The sequence below is a fragment of the Perna viridis genome, chromosome 4 (genome assembly GCF_037379345.1).
Source record: "Perna viridis isolate PV_CMFRI_1.1 ecotype Kerala chromosome 4, ASM3737934v1, whole genome shotgun sequence".
Taxonomy (NCBI): domain Eukaryota; kingdom Metazoa; phylum Mollusca; class Bivalvia; order Mytilida; family Mytilidae; genus Perna; species Perna viridis.
The window spans coordinates 30,427,290-30,453,396 of NC_142448.1; the positions used below are offsets into that span (position 1 = coordinate 30,427,290).

General features: G+C 32.1%; 1 protein-coding gene across 1 annotated transcript; it reads left to right on the forward strand.

The window, feature by feature from the left end:
• The first annotated feature begins 40 nt into the window (after positions 1-40).
• Positions 41-25,072, forward strand: LOC148619702 (zinc finger SWIM domain-containing protein 8-like). The gene is made up of 22 exons (XM_088579909.1): positions 41-487; positions 716-869; positions 1,731-1,825; positions 2,403-2,575; positions 4,250-4,357; positions 5,367-5,448; positions 5,855-5,975; positions 6,827-7,022; positions 7,670-8,677; positions 9,665-9,806; positions 10,534-10,709; positions 11,131-11,317; positions 11,602-11,712; positions 13,490-13,614; positions 15,955-16,262; positions 16,520-16,620; positions 17,023-17,212; positions 17,805-17,897; positions 18,163-18,446; positions 18,940-20,067; positions 20,650-20,827; positions 21,672-25,072. The coding sequence occupies exons 1-22, from the start codon at positions 307-309 to the stop codon at positions 21,886-21,888; spliced, it is 5,358 nt and encodes a 1,785-aa protein (XP_088436035.1). The 5' UTR covers positions 41-306; the 3' UTR covers positions 21,889-25,072.
• Positions 25,073-26,107: the final 1,035 nt, after the last annotated feature.

Below are 26,107 nucleotides of genomic sequence, written 5' to 3' on the forward strand. Positions count from 1 at the left end.
TTTTATCTCGCGAGATTACGGTAAGTTCCGGGATCTGTCGAGTCCACCCGAGCGGATATTATTGTTTTGGACAGCTGAATAGCCCACTTGCCACTTTGGGCAGTTTTCAGCCGAATTTCCCCAATCTACTATACTGTTTTTCATTTTTGATAAACTTCACATCACAATCAATCAAATTTCTTCAAAAAATTACTTCTTTCTGACCGAAAATGGAAAAAAATAGCACGATTAAAAACGGCGAGCAGTCGACAATGTTGGGTTCAGACTTGCGCCTTCGGGCTTGAAACAAAGAACCCTTGGATCACAATGGATTTTGTATTTGATTGGGATAACGAAGGGGATAGGTTCTCTTTTGATGATAGTGACCGGTTCGATGAAGACTCTTTGTGTTCGTGGATAAGCGAACCCGAAAGTCTCTGTCAAAATTGGAGAGGTTGGAAAAGACAAAATGGGGGTCAACAACCTTCCAATTCAAGCAAACCTCAGGGTAAGACAGCGATGTTACAATTTTGTCATAAAAAATATAGAAATACTGTTGAATTTTTAAGTTAATAGTTTAGAATTCACAAAATTGATGCCTTTAGATCAATGAAATTGTGATAAACATTTGCAGGTCCAGAGTTCCTGTCCACACCATGAATTTAAAGTTTGAAGACAATACAGTTGTTGTTGATGTTTTTTCGTTCTTATGATGCCATGTACTTATGTTTTTTAGAGGGTAGAATCACTTCTTTAGTTGAACTCTCAGCTCAGGCAGTGGCATGTCATATTCCATTTGAGGTTGTAGAACATTTTCCACAACCAATTCCAGATGAGGTCCAGTTGAGAATCGCCTTTTGGAGTTTTCCCGAAAACGAAGAAGACATCAGGTATAATGAACACTCTTATAAGTCATGCACATTATGCAACACATGTTGTTGTATTTGTGTAGTTTTACTGAAAATGAAGAGAACACTCTTTTAAGTCATACACGCTATGCCACAATGTGACAATGTTCATGTATACTTCTTGTGTTTAAGGTGATACCTCACCACTATATGTACATTCATGATTATACATCATTTTGCTCTGAATGACTGTTTGGTAACAAAGAACAGCTAAATTCTAAATTGTGATGGCACCAACCTTTCAGTTCATGAGAATTCAGACGAAAATCAACAGAAAAAGTTTATGCATTGATTGTTAAAGTATATGCAAATATTTGCATACAGACTTGATATTTATCTACAATTATCTACTTTAGGTTTTTACCATTATGATTCTTTGTATACTGTACATTGTATATTTACTAGGATTTTGCTAATAACTGATTTGTTGGTTTGCCATTTTGAATTTACAAAGTTTGAAAAAAAAAATAGGGATTGTTTTTTAAAATAAACAACAATAGCATGTATCTAAAATGTATAGTACTATTATTTCTTGATTAATGACTTGATTTTAATGAAGGAATGACTGATTTTGAAAAAAAAACTTGTGGTTGAGCACACTTAGTAACTTTCAACTTTCAAGTGTACTCCATTGGTATGGAGGTTATTTAGACAGGAAAATAATAAAAAGTCATATTTTATAATTTAGTTTTAGAATTTTTGACTTCTCACTGTCACCTTTCAACTAAGTACATCAGTGATATGGCAGATGAATTTTTTTATCCAATCAGAAAATTTGATACTTTTGAAAATTATATTATTTTTAATAGCATAGCAATCACAATTTATGGTTTTTTTTTGTAGACTTTATTCATGTTTAGCCAATGGAAGTGCAGATGAATTTCAAAAAGGAGAGCATCTCTACAAAACCAAGTCTGTGAAAGATGCTCTTCAGATAGGTACATACCCTAATTTATTGTATATTAGTCAACAACAGCTTCATATCTGGTGGAAGTAGGATCATGGCCAAATAATGTTCTAGACTTCTGTGTCCTTACTATTGATGTATAGAAAAATATTTTATAATTTGTTTTTCTTGAAATGTAGGATATAAAACGTCTTTGATAAGACCTGACTGTCTTCAACATCATATCTTTGCAATATGGCATTCTTTTGAAATAAAAGATTTATTGTGTATCTAGATGATTAGAATGTGTGGGTCTTGGTATATGCTAATGAAAAATGGATAGCTTCATGTTAATTATTTTGCACACAATGCAATATAGTATGGCAGTGCTACTATTTATATCAAGTATGTCAGTGATATTACAGTTTTATAGAATTTTATTACTGGTTGTATAACCGAAATGCTCAACATAGATCCTATAGTTCTGATAAGTGATAAAAATACTCAGGGAAAATGTGCATAGGTAAAACTAAATATACAGTATCTTTGTATGTTAATCAAAAGGTTGCCTTCATGTTCTGTTGTTTAAAGTCTCTTCTTTGGTGTTTTATATTGGTTCATTTTTTCAGGGTTTCATCTTAGTGCTACATTGACTCCTCCAGCAGGTTTGACTCAGAATAAAGGAAGTTTTCAAGTAGCAGTTGTGTTTGATCGTAGAAGAATTTCTTCATGTACTTGTACATGCAATGGTGCATCCTGGTGTTCACACGTTGTAGCATTATGTCTTTACAGAATTCATCAGGTAAAACATACATGCTGAGTTCTTGATGGACCTACAAACGATTGATTCACGGTTTCTTCTTCTTGCGCTATTAACTATTTTCTTAGTTTGCTGTTGCAATACAGAATACCGATATAGAAATGCTAGATGTCCATCAGTCTGTCCACCTGTTCCAATATGTAGGTGCTACCACACCTACATTTGTAATCTGAATTATTTTTGATTTACAATAAAAGTTGCTGCCATCAATAGCTTGGACAAACAGGAAACAAGATGCTGTCCTGTCACTTTTATATAACTGCAAAAAAATTGCGGTCGTATATTTGTATGCTGTTGTCGTCATTGTCTGTAGACACTTTGTTTTTGTGCAATAACTTCTGTTGTGGTTGACCAATTGTAATGGCAACCACTTAAGGAAGGTTCCTATTTAATTTGGAGTTTGTGGCCCTACTGTTTTAGAATAAGAGGCCAAAATGTGTAAAAATAGGTGTTTTATTAAAACCCATGTATAATGTTTGTTTTTCTTCCAATTTTGATTATTCCTTTTCAGTTGTGTTCCTTATATACTTCTGGTAAATAAATGTTATAGCAGATTTAATGTGTTTTTAGCCGTTTTTTTCGAGTTATAGTGGGTAAACAAATATACTTTTTAATTTTTCAAAGATTTTCAAATTTTCTTTAATATTGTGTCCAAACCAGTTGTATCCATAATGAATCGCAAATCTTTATGCTTAAGAGTATCAAAAACTAATCTTGTGTCCACACTTGCCCCAATTATTCAGGGTTTGACCACTGCTATTGTATCATGCTGCACTCTGTGAAGCTCTTTATTGCAAGAGTTATTGTCCTTTTGAACTAATAAAATTGAGCATTTGTAGGACTATGTAGGTGCTCTCACGTCTTCAATATGAAGGGGACATCAAATGTCTTTCTTTAATTTTAAGTCTTATTATACCACTGCTCTGAAGGAGAAGGGTATACTGTTTTACCCTTAACCATGTGATTTGAAATTTTAACACATTTTTCCTGTAGGTATGCCATTTGGTGGGATTCATTTTTCAGCAAAAAATTGATGACAACTTCATGTTTACATAAGACTTTGCTTATTTTTGGCTTAAACTTAACATCTTGAAAGGTGGAATTTTTGTTGCACTTTTCTCAGCAACTACTATTCTCAGGGGCTTGAAATTTTAACATATTCTTCCTGTATATATGCCATTTGGTGGAATCCATTTTGTTTAAAAAAAAATGACCAATGAATTTGTTTATTTTTTTAATTTATGCTTTTTCGAGTTTAAATTTTTGTCACGCTTTTCTCATGAACTACTGATTACAGTGGCTTGAAATTTTATTATATTCTTCATGTAGGTATGCCATATAGTGAGATCCAATTTCTGAAAATATGGCAACATCTTCCTGTTTAGCAAGAACTTTGCTTATTTTTTCTTATATCATAATTGAAAGTAGGGGTAACATCAGCCATCCCTCACAGATTTCTTGTTTTTATTTAAAAATGATGTACACCTCCTGGTTAATATCTGGTTATTTTGTCAAGCTCTACATGTACAGTTGTCTTTTTATGAGATTGTAGAACATTTTTTTAGTACGAGGGTATTCTTATTCTTTTTGTTATTCTATTGTGATTTTTAATCTCAGTATGAAAAAATCTCTCAAAATGTTTTGGCATTTTTATAGGCCAGTGCTGTTACCTTGAGAGCTCCTGTATCAGAGTCTTTGTCAAGACTCCACAGAGACCAGTTGCAGAAGTTTGCTCAGTATCTCATCAGTGAATTACCACAACAGGTTTGTAAAGCTAATTTTGCACGCATTAGTATAATACAATGTTAAGACAATGCACTGGACTTAATTCAATTAGAGTTCACTGTCTTTGCTGCTCAGTGTTTTTTTCTTTTATTATACATGTATTGGTTATGCTAGTACAGTCAAACTTCACTCGCTCAAATTCAGATGGCTTGAATACTTGGGATTTCTCGAACACAATTCAAAGTACCAAATTTTTATCTTATATAATCTATATAAACAACCTTGGAATTCTTGAATTTGATTTCTCGAACACTTGAACTGACTAGTCGAACTGTCAGCTTGGTTAATAAAAGGCGTGAAAAACTGAGTCTCAAAGTGTAATTTTAGTTAATTAAAGGTAATACTTAAGTTATTACTGATTAGGTAGTTTTAATTTTTCATTGTACAGATTGAGTTTGAGAATTTTTCTGAAGTTGGCATGATGAAAGCATCAAAGAAAATCAGATAAAAAATACTGACTGAAGAACTTGAAATCTGAATGTTTTTAAAAGCAATCTCAGCATTTTTAATGTTCTCAAATCAACATACTTTCGAAAGCAAAGAAAATTTATCCAAGAACTAATAAAACTTCATAGGAAGTAAGCAATTTCAAATGATAAAGTCGTACTCAGACTGGCAATGAAAAAAACTTCAATTTCTTGAACTCCTGATAGCTCGAACACATTTTAATGGTTGCTTGGAGCTACTGAAGTTTTACTGTATTTGAAAGTTTGATTTTATAAAAAGATTAATAGTTCAAAGTGACATTGACATTACAGGTTTGATATCTTTAAAAGCTGCATGGACAGAACTTGGTTAATTGCCTCCAATGCTTTAGATAATGTTTTCAAATACTGAGAATACAAAAATGGTTGCCAAAAATGTGATGTAATTGCAAACATTAAAAAGGGATTATTAAGTTTATAGCATATAATAAAAATTTAGTGTCCCAAGTGCCTAAATATCACACAATGATTTCTGAATGTACTGGATATTTCTTCTGTTACAGATATTGCCAACAGCCCAGAGGCTACTAGATGAACTCCTTTCATCCCAAAAGGCTGCCATCAACACTGTTAGAGGAGCCCCAGGTTAGTAATATGATACATCTGCTAGATTGGAGAGGTACAACAAAAATCTCTAAATTATATGGCTAATCTATTGTAAAGTATTTTTAAATTCCCATCTACAGGCAATCAAAACAATACCCTCAGACCACCAAAAAGGAAACTTAAATTGTCATGAGGAAGTTCCATGCATGTAGTTTAATTTAAAAAAAAAAAAAACTGTACATACAATGTGTGTGTTAAAATATAAAATCTCTTCCATACATTTAAATGTGCAAGTGTGTTTTTTACAGATTTTTTTTTTTTTTCAAATCATGTTAAGTTTATTTCCTTTATTTTTTATATTTTTGAAGCAATTTTTAGTTTTTGATGTTTCATGCATCTCCTTTCTTTGTTACATATACTTGCAATATGCATTTTTTGTTCTTAGATCCCACAGCAGGTCCATCAGCCAATGAACAGACATCTTGGTGTTTAGATGAAGCAACATTGCATGAAAATGTAAAGAAAACTTTAGTGAAGTTCTGTGTTCCTTCTCCAATGGTTTTCAGGTAGGCAATAAAAAAATACTAATCTATGTTATTGTCATAGAATTTTTATACAATACAGTACTGAATTCATGCTTTACAATTTTTGTTAAAAATGCAGAACCCAGAGTTTAAAACAAAGTTTTGTATCTAAAATTGACAGAGCTACAATTACCTTGATAGAAATGGGGTGTGTAATTTAGAAGTGATTGTTTGAAATTTTAACACAGGTGCAGAGCAGGGTTTTAGAAAGTTTTGCATATTCCTGTTAGTCGAGACATCGCCCATTGCAACATGACAAGTCGTCATTAACAAAGAAGTTAGAGAACAAACATTGTTATGTAGATAGCAGTGTTTTATCAAATGTTGCAAGTGTAATAAATTCTGTAATTTCACTCTCGCACTTCTGCCAAAACGTCACAACTTTTATATCAATTCTCCATCACAGAATTTAAAATTCGTGTTGAATATATTGATAAATTATGAAGAAAATCTATATAATTAATAGGATAATCAATTTTTTATCGTGAATAACCAAAATATGATCACTCGTGTCAAGAAGGCCTGAGGATTTGTGATTAAATCCAGACGTTCTTCAGCACTTGCGATAATTTTTTGGTTATTCATGCTTTCCAATTAATTATCCTATTAGTCCTATTCTTCATAGCCTTAATTCATAATTACTTTCTCTGGGCTGAAAAACTCCCCTGCGATATCCAACAGGTGACAGGAAACGGTAACTCTAGAGCTGTTATGTCTGGTTTCAGCTTTTACTTGCCTTTACAGTCCCACTTCGAGACTTTTGTTCTAATTTAACTTTATAAACCTTAATAGTCTGTGATGTGTACTTGTCTAACATAACTATTTACTTTTAGTGATGTGAATTACCTATCAGCAACAGCACCTCCAGCAGCAGCTGAATGGCAGAGCTTACTGAGGCCTCTGAGGGGCAGAGAACCAGAAGGAATGTGGAATCTTTTGTCCATTGTAAGAGAGATGTTCCGACGTAATGACACTAATGCCATACCATTGCTGGAAATCATCACTGATGAAGTTCTTCAGTGTGAACAGGTAAGCAATGGTACAGAAAAATATTGTAGTGGTAACAGTTAAACGAAGTAAAACTATTAGCTTAATGTTTTTAGTAAACAAAATGTTCTTTTTTTAAATATTATTTAACATAAATTTTAGATCTTTGTATATTGTGTTCGAAGGAGAGAGGTATACTCTTCTGTCCATCCATCCAAAACTAATATTTTTCATTGCATTTATCGAAGAAGTTACATATCACTGCCACTTGACATTTGGGTTGAAAAGTCAGTAAAATAAAGCTTAATTTTGATTTGATTTGTCAGTGAGAGGTTCCATACCATGCAAACTTAAGTTAGACCTGTGACTTGTCTACTTATGACTTCGTGGTCTAGTGTATTTTTTACTTGCAAGGTCTGTTTGGTAGAGATTAGGATATCTTCAGTGAACAGTTTTTCACGGATATCTTCATTAGTAATTGAAGGAATTTTTAGATGTTGTTATATTTATTCTTGCTTTTTAAAATGGGTGTTTTAAAATAATAAAAGTTAACGTTTGATACATATAGTATAAATGTTATTCTCTAATTGGTTAATAACTAGGGGATTTTTTGAGACAGCTTTAATGAATTAGATCAAAACATGTACATAAGAAGAGTCATTGAAGCCAAACCTTTTTTATTCTTTTAGATATTGATATGGTGGTTCACAACAAAAACGTCTCCTAACAGCAATAATTCACGAGGAAATGGGACAAATGGAGCTAATGCTACACAGCATGCTGCATCTAGCCTCTGTGATGAAATAGTCACTCTATGGAGACTTGCTGCCTTAAATCCAAAACTGTCACCTATTCAAAGAGATGATTTGTGCACCAAATTTAAAGAATGGCATATTTCTACTGTGGAAAAGGTGAAATCAGCTCGAGGTTCCAGTGTAAATGGAGGAGGAAATAGTTTAAAGAAAAGTGACTTTGACATATTTGTTGGTTTTAAACCTGGCATTGAGACATGCCGTTTGACCTGGGATGATTACCAAATCCCGGGAGTAACATACTCAGAAAATGAAAGTTTTAATCTCCATTATAGATTCAGTAAATGTCATGACAGTGAAAAGAAAAGATCTCGTATTCAGCCAGTGACAGTGTGTTCAGAAAATCTTATTAGTACAGATAATAACACTACACTTGCTCAAGCTCACAACATTTTACAGGATCATCATTCGAGCAGCTTTCCTAGTCGGCAAAATTCTAGTCCAAGAGATTCTGTAACTAATGATGGAGCATTAAGTTCTGGTTCAGAGGGTTTTTGTGAACCAGAAAGAAGTAGTTCACTCTTTAGAGCTGATTCTGATTCAGGTTCTGAAATGAAGGAAGTTCATTCTCGCAACTCATATGATGAACAAAATATGCATAATTATGTAAATCATCCTTTAGTTTCTAATGGTTTCAGTGACCAGCCATCTAGTAGTACATTTAATCCTAATTTGTATGTAAACAGTTCTCAAGACATTGACATTCAACATTTTAATGCATCAGTTTCCCTAGGCACAGGAACAAAGGTAGAAAATTCTTCTGAGTCTCAACAATCAGGAGATGAAGGCCAAGTGTTTCTGTCTTCTAGTTCTACTATAAACAAGATAACAGACAGTGAAGTGGAAAGTACTCAGGGTCCAACTACAGAAGATAACGTACAAGATGTAAGTACAAGCCCTGGGGCCACAAAAGTTAAAAAAAATACTTAAGTCTGAGAATGATATTCTTAACTTCATTAAAATTAGTTGATTTACTCAGACTTGTGTAATTTATGAAGTATTGTGGCCTGGGGCCTGGACCACTTGAAAGGTAGTCTTTTTAAAAAAAGAATCCTAGACACTCAATTTGTTTGTCTTAATTACATGTACTACTGAAATAAGGTTGTTTCCCCTAATAAAGTTTCCAAACTTGTAAATAAAGAAAATGAATAAAAAATTATCCCACATAAGATAAATCATTTCCCAGTTGTTAATTTAAGGGCTCATTATATGGTGTCTCTGCTTAAAATTATACTGAGTAATTATTTATGACTTGTATTTTTCTTGTTATCCTCTATAAGATTAATGATATTAACTACAAACTCAAAGTTTTGTACTGTTTTTCCCTATTTCCCTATTAAAACAAATTTATGCATATTTTACCAATAAAAAGGAGATGGGGTAGTTTTGAAAAAAAAAACCAATATAACAAACCCTATACCCTAGTCTCTGAAAAAAGGTAAGAGCTAGTGGAAATTGCTTACTTGCATTTAGGAAAGTAGTTAAAATTTATTAGTCAGGCTTGTAGCTGAAAATGCTTATGCACAAACACACAATGTTTGATTGTAAATACAATCCTTCGAGTTGTAGCTAAATTCTTAGGCAAAGAAAAAAAATACCAGACTTTCGACAAACATGCCCTTATAAACTTGGGTCAGTAGATAGGCAATACTGCATACTGCATGGTTTCTTAAGTTTTTGTCTGTTTTTTTTTTTTTGAAACATATTTAGACTTAAATAGTGTTTGTCTACAAATGGCCAAAAAATTTTTTATCATTCAATGTAATGTTTTGTATTGACTTTAATATCCCTTCAAATGTATTTTTCACAGCAGATATTAGACAACTCTGACTCTAATAATTTTATTCACTTGAGTTCTTTTTCTATTTGTAGATTTTGTTTGCCAGAGCAGAAGCTTTACATGCCCATGGTCATACAAGGGAAGCATGTAGGTTGGCTCAAAGATTAGCAGAAGAACTATTGACAAATCCCCCAGATCTCTTAGCTGAAACAGCTAACCTTCCTTTAGTCAAAGGTAATATTAAATTTTATCACTGAAATTAGTTCTTGGTGTTATATGGAGTTGGCATGTGCTTCTACTTAAATTTTTACTTGCATATATTTGTATTCTTTGTTACTCAGATATGATTGTTTTCTGCTCTATAACAGAATACTGCTCTTTCAAATCTGGATTTTATTGTTCTGGTTCTATTTCTTAAAATATGTTTACTTTCAATTTTGCCCATTAACCTTTTTTTGTTGGCGTTGTAAAATCATAAATAGTTACTACCAAATAGGTATTAGTGTTAATACCAGACATGATTTTTTTTAGCTTTCTAGCAGAATTCCACTATTTCAATTTGGATTTACCATTATGATTCTTTTTTCCACTGTATATTTACCAATTTTTTTGCCAATTTCCAATTGGTATGTTTACCACTTAAAATAATCTCTCTTATATATTTGAGATATGCCTGAATAGATTGTAATGATTTCAGTATTCATGTGATTTTTTTTACTGCATTGGATTGACATTTAATTCCTTATCATGGGTCCTCAAATGTCATTTACATGTACAAATGCATGCTAACAATCAGGCACTTCCTAACAGTATTACATCCAAAGAAAAAAATAAAGAAATTTTTATTGAACCTCTGACACCATTTCTGTATATTTCATAGGGCAAGATCAAAATTATATTTATCGAAAGATCAGTTAAATCAACTGTTCGCAAAGGTTGTAATATCATATTTTGTTTATAGGTAAAAAGAAGAAGGCATTGACGAGTATAAGTCTATTAGCCAGTTCTACATTGTCCAAAGCAGCTTTTTTATGCAGTGTTTTGACAGAAGAACCAGAATGTTACCATTTGGCATTTAAAGTTGGAATATTTGGACTGGAAATGCCAAGACCACCTGCATCTTGTAAATCTTTGGAGGTAAGAATCTTACTTTCTTTATATCTAATATTTGTGAAATTAATTTGTCATGTTTATGATAAAACTTTGTGAAGAAAACAAAAGTGAATTTTGCACATGCATTTAATATTAAAGCCAATATGTGGGTGCAGCTGTGATGTGTTGGTTCAACTTTCATCCCTGATTGATAACTTTACCAGAGATAGTAAACCTGAAATGCCCACTTTTTGTCAAGTTTTAAAAGATTTATGTCAGAACAAAATGCTACAAAAACACCACCTGGACATCTTACCAAACAAGATAGTAGATTTTGTCTGACTGTCCAATTAGTTGAGCAGTTTTCCATGGCTATGTTTATTGTAACAAGAATGACTGTTTTTCATAAAGCCTATCATACTTTTTACTTGTAGCTATCATAATGTTTGTTTTAATTTTTTACTAGGTTAAATTAGCATATCAAGAATCTGAGCTTATTTGTTTACTGAAAAAGATTCCTCTAGGGCCTTTAGAGCTGAACTCATTGAGGGAAAGAGCTCAGCAGTTACATGATGGAATATTGAAATCCAGAGGCGATGCCTTGCTTCCTCTGACTCTTGCTAGTTTCATCTTCGATTCTTTGTGTTTACCTTGTAAGTGGTAGAATTTAGTTTTATTTCATTTTAATCTAATACTTATTACACTGCTTATTGTCCATATTTTTTAAAATTTGAATAATTGTACAGTTGTAAGAATACCATTTATTCAGTGGATTTGAAGCTGAGTTTCTTGACTTCAGATGCCTTATTGGAGTATGATTTTTTAATGCTTGAATTGCTAATGCTACAGATCCATACTGAATGATAGTAACCACCATATCTATTAAATTGATTAAGAATTGACAGATAGTATTAAAATTCACTATTTTGTTTCTCAGTATTTCCAGTGGGAAGTACAAACAGTCGTCCTCCAAGCAGGTCAGTACAGGTAACTACAAGGTTGCCTGGAGACGAGAAATTAGGATTTGAAGGAGCTGTGGCAGCTTTAGGTAAGCTTAATGAAAAAAAGAAAATTATTTTATATGTTTATTTGAGTATGATTTCCTTAAAGGCATTTATTGAAGAAAAAGGAAAAGATACAGGTTTGTAATTTGCTTTTGAGAGATGTGTTATGGTAAATAGTCATCTCTATCCATATGCACATTATTCATTTACAGTGATTGGGATTAAAATTTTGCCAATGCGACTATGGCCCCTTTCCCCTTCAATTCAATGGGACATTTTCAATATCAATGGGCCATTCTAAAAAGAACATGGGACAAAATTTGGAATAGCAGCTGAGGCCGGCTAGACATAGATATAGAAGACCAAATGTAGCATAAACAAACTTTAATTTACACTGCAGATCAAGTGTTTATCAAGAGTTAACAATTAGTGTATCAATTTATTGTCACATCAAATTACTTCTTTTCTGTTGTTTGAGTTTTTATACTAATTTTATACTATTTCTAGTGCTTAATCGTAGTCCACAGATCCCCCATCAGTTAGACCCTAACTTAGCTATTAAAGTATTTTATCACAAATGTTATGAAAGAGTCTATTTTTTTTTGTTTGGCTACAATCAGATTTTGGATGGGGGGTGGGGGTACTTCAGGACCAGATAATACGACTCAATACCATTATCAATATTTTCAATAGGGGGTTCATAATCGTGTCCAGCCGCCAAGTTAGTTTCTACAACAATATCAGTTTGATAATAATAAGTACCATCATTAATATTTTTTAGGCTTTGAAAAAGATGATTTCTACTGTTTTGGGTCTAGCTTAAAAATATCTTTGGTGGCATTTTCAATTTCAAATGGGACTGCCAGTCCATGCTTTTCTGATATAATCAAATTATTTTTATTCTTTAAAACAATGTTTATTGTTCTTTCAAATGAGTAAGTGATCAAGAATATGTAATCTAAAAAATCGTCCAAGTACCGTTTCGTTTCCCGGTCTTCAAATCCCCTCGAAAACCTGGCGATCAAAACATCCGCCTGCAGCTAATAAAAACATTGTTAAAAGACACTTTCATACTTTTTTTTACTGTCACTGGAAACTTAATGCATGTGCATGATGCGACACATTAGTCACTCAATGCACCATTATAAGAGGAAATGCAACTATGGCGCATGGTGCACGGTAATCCCAATCACTGCATTTACAGGTAATCAGAATGTTTTGATTTACATGTAAAGTTTTGGTTCAGTGTATGTCTGCTTGGAAAGAGGCTTTCTTTGAAAAAAAAAAATCTGTATTTTTTTTCAATTTTGAGTTGAAGGACTTTAATACTGTAAAAAAACATTTACAACACATTTCATGTGCTTTGTCCTGTAGTTAAACTATAATGCAAATCATCTATAAATCAGTATGATTATTCTTCCTAAATAGATTTTCAAATATTTGAGATTTTGTAGTACAATGTATATGTTGCTTACAGCTTTACTTAATATTAGAAAAAACAGTACTGTAAAGGTATTAATTTTAACACTTAATTTTTGCAAATTGTGTCAATTGCACCTATTTGTGGGTTTAAACTTGTGGTTTCAGAAATTTATTATCATTTTATAGTGTTAAAAATCAATTTTATGTGGTCATGTGAAAATAACGACAATTTATGAGTTTATAGTACTTGATAAGATAAATATAGCAAATTTTGATTGCATTAGTGGTTAAAACTAGTAATAAAGACAAAGAAGATCATTTCCTCCATTATTGTGATAGCTTTCAAACTAAATTTGGGTAAAACTTTTATTGTTAAATTTTCATATGTGGATGTTTTAGGTATGAAAGCTAATGTATCTGAGGCAGAACATCCTTTACTGTGTGAAAGTACCCGTAGACAGAGAGGGGAGTTAGCTATTGCCATGCTGGTGCAGTATAAAGATGATTTGTCTAAACTTAGCAAGGTAGTAAAAGTTGATTTAACTTATATCATCTAGGAGTCATACAAGTACTATTTTAATTTTCCTTTTGACTCGAAAAAGCCTTTTGTCTTGACTTTGAATTATTTCTACTAAATTGTACTTTTCCTGTATAACTTCATTTGGTATCCACAAATAAAATGCATTAAATACATGAAACAGGTGTCTATATATTCATTGTCTTGCAAGACAAAAAATCGACCTAGATAAATTCATATGCATGTGACTTCTGGTTAATCCATGCATGTGCTGTAAGGGTTGTTTCTTTAATAACAAATCTGATTGCAAAGGAAAAGTGGTTATTCAACGGTAAGGAAGACCGACGGACTCAAGCCGTAAAAGAAAAAAAGTTGGAATATAACGCAAGGATCCTTTTGAAATTTACCTATTGTGATATACTGTGGCTCAAATATGGTCATTGTTTATTTGAAAACTAATCAAGAAGTAGATGAAATGGAATGAAAACAAGACACGTGCTTACCTGTGTATCCCTTATTGTTATTTTTTTACAAAGGTTAAAGTATTTTTAACCCAGGTAAATGTTCTGTCGGCAATCTTTGGAAGTAATGGCGAAAAAATAATTAGATCAGAGCTGTTGATCTTCTCTGATTGAAAAAAACATTGTTTTCACAATATTCTGTAGGTATTAACGGCATTTTATGCTTCAATTGCATTACTACAAACTTATTTCGTTGAATCAGCAAAATTCAGTAGAATCAAAACTGAACAAATTAGGCAGCTAAATCAGCTTTGAAGAAAATGTTAAATTTTTAGCTCACCTTGCCGAAGGCCATGTGAGCTATTGCCATCACTTGGCGTCCGTCGTCATTGTCCATCGTCTTAAACAATTTTTCAAAACTCTTCTCGTCTGAAACTGCTTGACCAATTGGAACCAAACTTGGTATGAATGTTCCTTGAGGTATCCTTCATAGAACTGGGATTTTTGATCCGTCAAAAAGCATGACCGTCGTTTCTGAAAATGGAACATAAGGGTCAGACAGTAGTTTTTCGCCTATATCTCCAAAACTGTTAGGTTTAGCCAGATCCTGATTTTTTTTTGGGGGGGATGGGTAAAAATGTTCAGCATGAAGAGATCTATCTTTGGTCAAATTTCATTTTAATCTACTAAGCCATGTAGGAGTTAATGCCCTTTTTCAACGTTTTTTGCTATTTTTAATGTTATTTTTTTAAAAATCTTCTCCTCTGGCACTATTTTACCAGTTGAAATAAAACTTAGTATGAGTGTTCCTTGGAGTATCCTGCATAGAACTGAAGTGTTTTTTTTTTATCCATCGAAAAACATGGCCGCTGTTACTAAAAACAGAACATAGGGATCAGACAGTAGTTTTTGCATATATCACCAAAACCATTAGGTTTAGCCAAACTTTTTTCAATAGCTGAAACGATCCTTATTCTTAGGACTACAAAAGTCTTCAGCATTAAAAGTTGTCAAACTTCTTATAAGAGTTATTGCCCTTGACATGGGAAAATGTCAGGTTTTTTTTTTACAGTTTTCGGCCAATGTCTTGAAAACTATGATCGATTTAGACTTTCATTTGCTGAAATGATCCTTATGATAAGTCCTGTCAAAGTTTTCTTGAGTCAAAATTGTTGGACAACTTTTTGTTTAATTTATTGCCCTTGAAAGGCAAAATTGAACCAGGTAAGCGATTCAGTCTCCTGGGAGCCTCTTGTTAATTAGGTCCATTAAATATGAACCTATTTAGCTAGATCAATTATATTTGGTATGAAGTTGCATTAGCATCACTTCAGCACAGTTTTGGATATGCTTCATGCATATGCCCCTGAAATCACGGTCTATTGACTTCAAGTGGAAAATATTTTAAAAATTTGCTGATAGGGTCAGTTTAACAGTAGCTGCTCATGCTAGGTCAGCGGTATTTAGTTTATAGCGAGATTATAATTCCACATCTGTTTCATGCATATACCCCACAGTCACTATCAAATATTACATAACATGCAAGACAAATCTCAGTGATTACAATTTATTGTATGATGTCATAGAACTGTTTTGTCAAGTACCTTACTTTTGGGTATGGTGTTGCTCTCATTGATAACATTTGACCTGTTTATAGGTCAGGAGGTCGTGTAATTGTATAAGTTTGATATGATCTCAATTGCTATTACATGACCTTACCCAAAGATAGTTAAGGGGATGAAAATTTTACACTTACATAACTTCATAAGTTTAAGTTAACTGTAAGAAATAATAAGAACATAAAAAGTCATCTGGTCAAGATTATTATTCTAAGGATGTTTGGGTTGGGCTTTTCGTGTTGTATGTTCAATTCAAATTCTTTTCAGATCATGGAGAAACTCCTGGATAGAGAAGTCCATCAGTCATTTAAAGCTCCAAGTCTGGTAGACCTTCTTGGTAGTAAATCTCCTTGTTCTCAACCATCAGTTCCAATGACATTACCACCAGCTGCCATGCCCAATCCATCATCACCATACCATCAGGTACCAAATGGTGCTGCTGGATCTATTACTGAAAGGAATAGGACTGATTTTATGCCCCGTCAAGATGATCCTCAAAATAGACATAATAATCCACCACCATCAGGAGTTGGAGCCAGACCGAAGATAACATATCCTAGAAGAGTTTGTAGCAGGTACATAATATGTGTATAAAACCTTGTATAATTGTGGGAATCACACATCAAAGTATTATGACCCATTTTCAATATAGTTATATATATATTTGATTCAAATTAAATGTGGCACTGATCAGTAAATTATGCCTTTTCAGCATTTTTTTTGTGTGCATGAACAGATGGCACTTTTGAATTTATAATTTAACTTTTTCCAATATATTTAATCACCAAGTTTGAATATTGTACTATTTTTGACATGTTCAGTTACTTTTTAGTGGCAAAGACACAGATAGTTCTACTGTGGAAGAAGAAGATGCTTTCAAAGCCCTTGATGCCAAGTTGAAAATGATTGCTTCAAAGAAGAAACCTTCACAAGGTATTGTAGTGATGATATTTAGTTAGGTGTTTCGTCATTTGTCTATTTTGTTGGTATAAGCAATGGTTAGATAAATGATATAGATGTATATGCAATTTATGATGATATAAAATTATAAAAAAAAGTTATGGAGCAAATTAAACGATAAGCAACTTTTGGTCTGGAAGATGTTTGTGTTTAAATTTTGGTATAGAAATAAGTTTTTTGTTGTTAGTGAAAGATACCATTATGAAATATCAGGAATACGGGGTTTAAATGGGCATCCTTCTGGCATTTTTCTTTGTTTATCTTTTCTCATCATAATAAGAACAGATTGTATTGAAAGGTTACTCATTTCAATAGGAGAAAGAACAATGCAAGTGGAAAAAAAAATAATTGTAATTACTTGTATATTTTAAACAGGCATGGCCAGTATTGATAGTAGTGCCCCTGAAACAACTTCTAGTGACAACTCACCAACACTCGTCCGCCGGCCCTTTCCAAAACATCAGGGACCTGGTAGTGATTGTGGAAGTAGTGGAGATAGTGACTCATTAGGATCCAGTAGCTCAGGAGAAAAGTCAAACAGAATGAAAAACAGGGAAAATGAGAGGTACTCTGAAAATATTGTTGACTATGGAAAAATTAGTTTGTCAAGCCACAATATAAGTTCCCAAATGAAATGCCTGTGTTCCACAGAGACATGAAACTGTAAGAAATTCCTTCTGTACTTATTAAGTTTATTAGCCAATAAAGTAATGCAGGGAAAGTGGTGCAAATGAATTAATGAAAAATTCACGCAACTTGGAAAATATGAAATGTCAGCTTGAAACAGCTTGCCAAACATTTTGTCATCTCCCCCAAAAAAATTTCTCCACTTGTAGAGAATAGGGATGGGAATATAAGTACAAACTTTTCCTGTTTTATTTAATAATGTCAGGCTTATTAATGAATTGATTTTGTTCTTTTATTAAAGCAAACACTTTGGTTTCTTTATATGAAATTTTCTTAATTAAAAATAATAATCTCTGAATTAGGAATTTACGAAAAATTGTTTAATTTTAAAAAAAGGTGAATAGAACAGCAGTTTATTAAAAAATCATTTTGTTACAATTGAATAATACTTGGAATCTAAATAAGTTTTAACAAGAAAATGCTTTGTTAATTGTTAACATGCCACAATTTATATTTAAACTTATTTACAGTCCACCAAATCAGATGTTGAACAGAGTATTACCAGTTCAAGTTATACAAGATAGAAATTCAACACCTTCAGCCACTAATGTCAAGAATGCAAGGTATGTGGAAGTGTGATATATTCATAGTAGCTGAATCTATTTGAATCTGTATCATGGTTTCTCGTTTACAATCTTGAAGTTGGTAGAGGTAACATTAACTAAACATTTTAAGGACTAGTTTATGACAAAATGGCCTAAAACCTGAAAGTAAATAAGCAACCAGGACTCCATTGAATAACTGTGGGCGAAGTGCACTGGAAAGGTAAGATGCCTTTTTGTCAACTGGTTATTGCTTCAGTGATATGTAAATTCTGATTTTTTTCAGATTCAAGGGTAAAAACCGTATAATGCCAACACTACCTAACCAACCCAGTGAAGCCTCTGCCCATTTTATGTTTGAGTTGTCTAAGACAGTGCTTGCTAAAGCTGGTGGAAACAGTTCAACATCTCTATTTACTCAGCCATCCAACAACAACCAGCATACAGGACCACATCGCAACCTACATTTGTGTGCATTCCAGATTGGATTGTATGCTCTAGGGCTGAACAATTGTGTGTCTCCTAACTGGCTGTCTAGAACATACTCTTCTCATGTTTCCTGGATTTCAGGTATATATAGTGTTTTAGTCAAGAATAAAGCGATAGAACATGTGTTTGTTCTTTGGTATTTATGTGTGATTTCAATGATGGCTTTCTTTTACAATTTGATTCATGATTCTCGTTTAACTATTTATGTTTTCAACACCAAAATTACTGTCCATTTTAGGAATTTAATTTCATATTTGACATATCCTTTGAAAACCATAAATACTGATACCAAAAAATTTCTGCTACTGTTATAGTGTACTGTATGGTGTGTTATTTTGGTGGGTGTAAAATTTTGCTGTTTGGAGGCAAATAAGTATAGAAAAAATTTACTGGTTCCAATTATTCCAGACCATTAAAATATGCCATAATTGGCACCCCCTGAAAATTACCTGCTATATGGTATATGAGAAAAGGCAAGAAATAAAATCACTTTTTGTTTTAAGCAGCAAAACTTTCAAAATTTTCGGTATTATTGTGGAAAATTTTTTTTATTGGTCTTCTAATGCTATTGTAGGTCAAGCCATGGAGATAGGGACTGCGGCTATTAACATACTGATAGAGACATGGGAGGGTCATTTAACTCCACCAGAAGCTGCTTCCTTAGCTGACAGGGCTGCTAGAGGCCGTGACCCTAATATGGTCAGAGCTGCTGCTGAATTAGCCTTGTCATGCTTACCACAGGCTCAAGCTTTAAATCCATCAGAAGTTCAAAGGGCATTATTTCAGTGTAAGGAGCAGAGTAGAGACATGTTGGAAAAAGCTTGCCTTGCTGTTGAGAGTGCAGCTAAAGGTGGAGGTGTGTATCCTGATGTCTTATTTGATGTTGCCAGACATTGGTTTGAGTTGTCAGAGAAGGCAGCTCAATCTGGTAGCAGCTCAGATGGTCAGAAAAGAAGCACTGCCAATGTTGATGTAAATGAGGACGCTCAAATGATTGGAGTTGGTGCAGTTGAGCGAGGAAGCCCAGCCAATCTGCCAGTCATTCCATTTAGTTCATCATCACCTCATCAGCCTGTCACAGTTGCTAGTGCCACATTGCCACCCAATAACCAGATACCAGCACAACCATTAGTGTTCTCATATGCCGCCCTTCCACCCCAGCCTGCGCCACACCAGATTCCACATCAAGCTTTCGTCCAGCATTACAGCTACGTCCAGCAAATCCCACCATTTAGCACCCAGATCCATCATCAACATATTCCCATCCATCCATATGTCACCACTTTTACATATCAGGGTCAACCTATTGGTATTCCCAACACACCAACAGCAATTTATCCTCAAGGAGCCATGCCTGTCAGACAGATAGGCCCAGCCATTCAAGTTTTCCCTAGTCACACACAGTGCCAAGTCAGTACAGTACAAACTCCACCATCCTCCTCAGCGAATGGACAATCTATGCATCCAGTAGACCAGCAAGTTGATTCTGACTCTCCAAGCCCTCCACATGTTCATCAAGCTGTATCAGGACATCATAATCAAGCTCAACTTAATTATTTAAGTGCTGCATTTCGCACTGGCATGTTAGCTATGGAAACATTGGCAAGGCGTGTACATGATGATCGTCCACAAGCAAAGTATGCAAGGAATCCTCCATATGGAGACAATGTCAAGTGGCTCTTAAACATTGCAGTGAAACTGGGTAAGTTTGAAAATTGTTTGCAACAATGAAAAAACACAAAATCAAAAACTAAAAAAATAAAAATAAATAATAACCAATTTAGATATAATGAATGCAACACTCTAGCATATTGAACTACTTTTGGGTTTTAAGTTAAAAAAAAAAACGGAAAAAAGGAAGAAACAAGTTATGACGTCCTTACCAGTATTAACTGTCCATTTTATTCCCTGGTATATAAATATTGTAGATATTTTATATTCAATTTGTTTATCTGTTACTCTTCTGCTTATACTTTTGTTAAATGTTAGCCAGACATGATTTGATTATTATGAAAAAAATCTGATCTGATATGATCTTGTTTGCAGTTCAGGTCAGATCCTTTAACCAAATACAGTTATTCCAAATGGCTATTCTTGGACATTTGAACTGCAATCAATTTCTACACAATATTAGAATTTTAAAATTTTCACTAGAGGGAAGCAAACTTTGCTATAAGTTCTGAAGGACCTTAGTAATAGCAGAAATGCATGAATTTAAATGAATTTTAAACACATCATTCTCATAACTTCTGTACAATTAACAAAAATTTTTTTTTTTTTTCAGGTACCAGTTACATTCAACAGTTCTGTATGAGTGCAGTTAATGCTGTAGTTAGCCCCTTTGTTCTGTATGACATTGCAATAGAAGCAGCACATGTATTAGCTAGAAACAACCCTGCAATAGCCCAAAATCACCTGCGGTCAACTATTCTCAATCCTATCATTCAGAAGTGCACACAAATGTAAGTACATAAAGGAAGAAACTTATTTTTCATTTTGAAGGAAATTCAGGCAATTCAATATCAAAGCACTAACATTTATATTAATTTATTTTAAAAGAAAAAATTGGAAAACTGTTACTTAAATTATTTATTGACAATTTCTAATGAAAAGGGACATTTTATTATTCTGAAATGATAATTTTTATTAAAAAATGTTAGATTGTACTTAAAATTAATCATATGCAATTTCCAACAATTGGGAATATTTTATAATTCTAAAATGTTAATATTTATTAAAAAAGTTTTTTGAAGAAAATAGTTAGGTGATATTTTTCTTTAAATTCTTAACTAAACTATTATTATTGAGTACTGTAATCTTAGTTTTACTGAAATTTTAGTAATTGCAATAATAACTGTCTGAAAATTATAGGTATTATCACTATTTTTTTCAAAATCCCTTTGATCTTGCTATGCGATAATTTTCAATCTCACGCCAGTTGAGTGAGAATGAAAATTATTGTATAGCTGCACAACATACATGACATCACATAGCACTATGACAAACAATAGTCCCAAAAGGAAACTTTGCAACGCTTATAAAACTTACATATTTAGGTTAGGAAAACTGAAAATAAAAGAAATCTTAACACCTTATACTTCAGCAAAACAGTGATAAACAGAGTACTTAATATTATATCTGACTATACAGTTACTATCATAGTTTATAGTATATCATTTTTATCTGCAAAATATTTAGGTTTGTAAATTCCATGAGTTAGTCAATGGTTTACAATTTTGCCTCTATTAACCTTTTCATGCACACAAGGTGTGCTAGTTTCTGCATCTATATACTTTTGTATTTCAGGTTTATTCAGTGTGCACATCAACGTATACATCATATCAGCCAGGCAGATTATGATGACTTTGTTAGTACAATTTGTAGTGCTAGAAATGCCTTTTGCCTCACACAAGGGGGCATGATCCAGTTTCAGGAACTACTGCAAAGTTTGAGAAGATCAAAGTCATGTCGTAAAGAATTGTGGACAAGGATTATGAATGGACTTGCTACTGGCAATGTTTGATAATTGATAAAGTAGAAAACACTTTAAAAAAATCAGGTTCCCCAAAATGTTTATTTTTTGACAGTCAGTTGTTTTATTCTGTGACCTAACATAAAATTCACATATATTTTGCCAAGAAACTGTAATTTTTGTAAACGTTTTATTAGTATGTGTTAATTATTTATTTTTTGTTTGATGTTTTATCTTTACATATGTTAGAAGTTTATGTGTTTGTTTCTTCACATGTAACAATACTTTGATGGTCATAATATTCTATTCATCAAATATTCCTTAACCTTTTTGGATCAGTCTATGATAATCATATGACTTCATTTCATTCCATTAGAAGCAACCTGAATAGTTGTTTACTGCTAGAATGAGTATTTTGAATTCAGATTACACAGTTTATTTTATTGTTTAATTGGAAAATAAAAGTTCCACATTGTATTTTAGTGTTTCACATATGAGTGGCATATACTATTTTCATATTTTTCCTTTCTGTAATTCTTATATTGCTGTAGTAATTTTTGCAAAACACTATTGACTCCTGCAACTGTCAGATTTGTTTTGGCAATGATACTGAAAATGGGACTGGCTTCCTAATTATATTTTGAAACATTTCCTCATTGAGATTAAATTTCAAATTAAAGCACATGTTATTATTGATCAGGGTAAGAAGAATATGTTGCTGTTATTTTATTAGTTATATGAACAAAAAAATTGCTATTTAAGACTTATCAACATCAATAATGATCAGATTTTTATGGACAATGAAATATTAAAATCAGCTGCCATAACTGAAGTGTTTCAAATTCATTGAAAATTGCAATAGTTTAGCATATGCCTTCCTTGAAAATTGTTTTTAATTGTTTATACTAAAGGTATAAACTAAACAAAATTAGAAAATTCAGCCAAAAGAGTGTCTTCGAAAGAAAGTTATTGAATAATTTTGTCATAAGATGAAAGGCCTTTAACAGGTGTTAGTAAATCAATCCCTTTAACATTGAATAAAGAAAAAAAAAATTAACTGTAAGCATATAAAACCCTACATGTTATATTTGAATGGCAATTATTTTAGAAGTATACCAATGGTGTTGCTTATCAATTTAAATTGCTTTTCCATTGTTTATGTTAATTTTTTATCAATCACCTCATGTCTTGTGTATTATATGTCTTCCACAAAAATATAGTGTATTATATATATGTATGTGTGTATAGAGACAAATATTTATTGGAACATAAAATGTAAAATAAAATAGTCATGCACTTTCCTCTGTAAAATATGTCATATTTATCTTTTCAGGGTTATCATTATTCATGTATTTTTACAATATATATGGTGTATTTGATAATAATGTGAAATGGAAAACCAAAGATTTATCTAAAATGATAGGAAATTAAGCTATTTTTATTGGACATATGGGCATTGAAACAGCATAGAACAATTATGATGTTTGATTATTTGAGAACAGTAGATTTGTGATGTCAATGATAATGTTTTTCGAAATTTAAACTTCTGGCACCATACAATTAGTTCAACTAACAACTAGTAGCTCAAAAGTTTCCAATGACAATTCAAGAATTCATCTGAACAGATCGAGCTTGGCTATTGAGATTGTAATTGTCATTGCTTGTGTGAAAAGGGAGCATAAATTGGCTATGAACAAATGATTCTGCTTCAGTAAAACCAATCATTTTTGGTTAAAAGCGTATTACGTTTAGAAAGTTGGTTGTAATAGAAATGATATATGGCTTTGATAGAACATTCATGAGGGAGAATGTGTTTTTTTTATTTTGACCTTGACTTAAAAAAAAAATGTATTTTTCTTTAATAATATTGTGGCTTGTATAGTTATTATAGTACTTTCTGTTATAGAAAAGGCATTATTTATGAAATTCTGAAAATTCAATTTTGATGTTGTTTTTACATCTTTTAAGTGGCAGAAATGAATGTATTTTGTAATTTCTGAAGTCAAGAAAATGTTTTATTCAATGCTCAAATTGAATGGATCCTATTATGAAAAAATGTGTAGTTCATTATATATATATTACATGTCATTGTTGATGAAAATTATTGTAAATCCACTTTTGTATGTGCCATTCTTAATTTGACATTCCATCCACAATTTGGGATGTACGAAAAATTTCATTTACATCCAATCTGTACTGTACATTAAGTAAAAAAAGGAAATTTATCGTGACAACGAACCATTACCAGTTTTTACTCAGTTTACTATATTAGTCACAACTGTATAGTGTACTTAGACTTGCCAGCAATTATACTATGTTATTGCCCCTCCAACTGCTATGAGGATGGAGACATATAAATACTGGTGTCCATCCGTGCGTCTGTCCAGTCACTCTTATGGATGCAACTCCTCAGAATCTGCTCGACAGATTTTGTTCAAATTTAGTGGGATTGTTAGTCACCATTCGTAGTTGATCATATCGCACTGCCATTTTGATTCAACAAATTTTATTAGAGTTATTGAACTTTTGGCACTTAAACTTCTTCTGCGGTGGCTGGGGACATATGGCAACGAGTTGTTTGAATTAACTTCCAGGGATGAATTTTAAAGTTAAAGATTTACAGTGAGTAACAAAGTTAACTTCAGGGTATAAAGTTACTCTTGTCTTGATTGAATGACCATTACTTGATAGACTTAATTGGGTAATTAACTGTAAAAGATTAGGAGAATTGAAATTTTATTATTCCATAGTTACTGAAATCTGTGTCATAGAAAGTTTAAATCTTTGTGTCAATGATCTAGTTAACTACTTTGAGAAAGTTGATTTCATAATGGTAGACCAACTCTATTCCCTGGAGGTAATTTTGTTATTTCCTGTAACATTCCAATTTTCCATTTTTAATTTTTGAATTATTCAAATTAGTTTATACAATCCAAACAAATTCAGTAAAAAAAAATGTTTTCTTATTTATCTAGTCCAAGTTAAATTGTTGAATGATTTATTTTTATGAAACCTTTTCATGTTCTGTATTGAAAAATAAATTTCTTCACATTGATATGAAGAAATATTTTTCAGCATTGTGCTCTGAAAATAAAGGTTTATTTTAACCTTAATACTATTATTTAAATTAGAATACTTTACCACTTACAGATTTAATTATTTTTTTAAAGTGATAAAAACATTTGATTCAGTAACTTATATGTTAATAAAGAAGTAATGGAAAAAGAAAAAAAAATTTTAAATGACGATTTATTTCATTTTTAAAGATATTTAAAAATTTTTAGATCCCTAAAAATATATTATTACATAATGATTAATACAGATAGAAAATGTGGATTATGAATTAGATTATGTTTACTTTCTAATTCCCAAATACTTGTTCCATTTAAACAATGGAATTCAATAATACAATATATTTTTAATGAACATAAATGTTTACTATTGCTTTCAACTCTACTCTTAATGGAGCATACTTTGCTTGAATACCTGAAAGAAGTGATATTGTTTATTTGTCACAAATTTATTTTTTCTCTTGTTTGAATAAATGAAAATTGAAAAAAAAGGTTTTTAAATAGACCTCCTGCAATATTAGTTATGGTTCATGTTATTTTTAAAGAGATGGCACATGAGATGTATCTTTACCTTGGAATTTTCTTTAGTAAGTTTCAACTGAAAGCTTACCTGTGTAGAAAATTAATTTTATTACCATAAAAAATGACTTGGAAAATAGTATAGAAAAGTCTAGATAGCCAAACAGTCATTAATTTTTGGCTTGAATCAGTTTTGACATATTTTAATATTGAAAATTTTGATAATGATTGACAATTTTGAGATGTTCATATTTCCTTAGTAATGCTTTTGTATATAGCTCGTTAACTCCTAATTTATCATAAGTGTTTGAATGGAAATGTTCACATGGGTCTCAGTTCAATGATGTACCTGTAGTTAGGTGTATAAAACCTTATACATATATGTAGGAAACTTAAGAAATCAAAATACCTCAAAACGAATATGTTAATGTTAATAGTGTAATAATTGTTATATCCTTGTGTCAGAAACTATTGGTTTTTGAAATACAATTTATCAGTTGAATTATTTTGTATCACACTAATGTAATGAAAAGTAAAATAAAAAAAATGCTTTGGCTACCTACTTTTTGGGTACAATTTGTTTAATTAAAAGAAAAAGATATTGGCATATGGCATTCTAAATTACGTTTTTGATTTTTGCAGTATTAAAACTTACTGCATAATTTTAAAAGTAGCAGTCA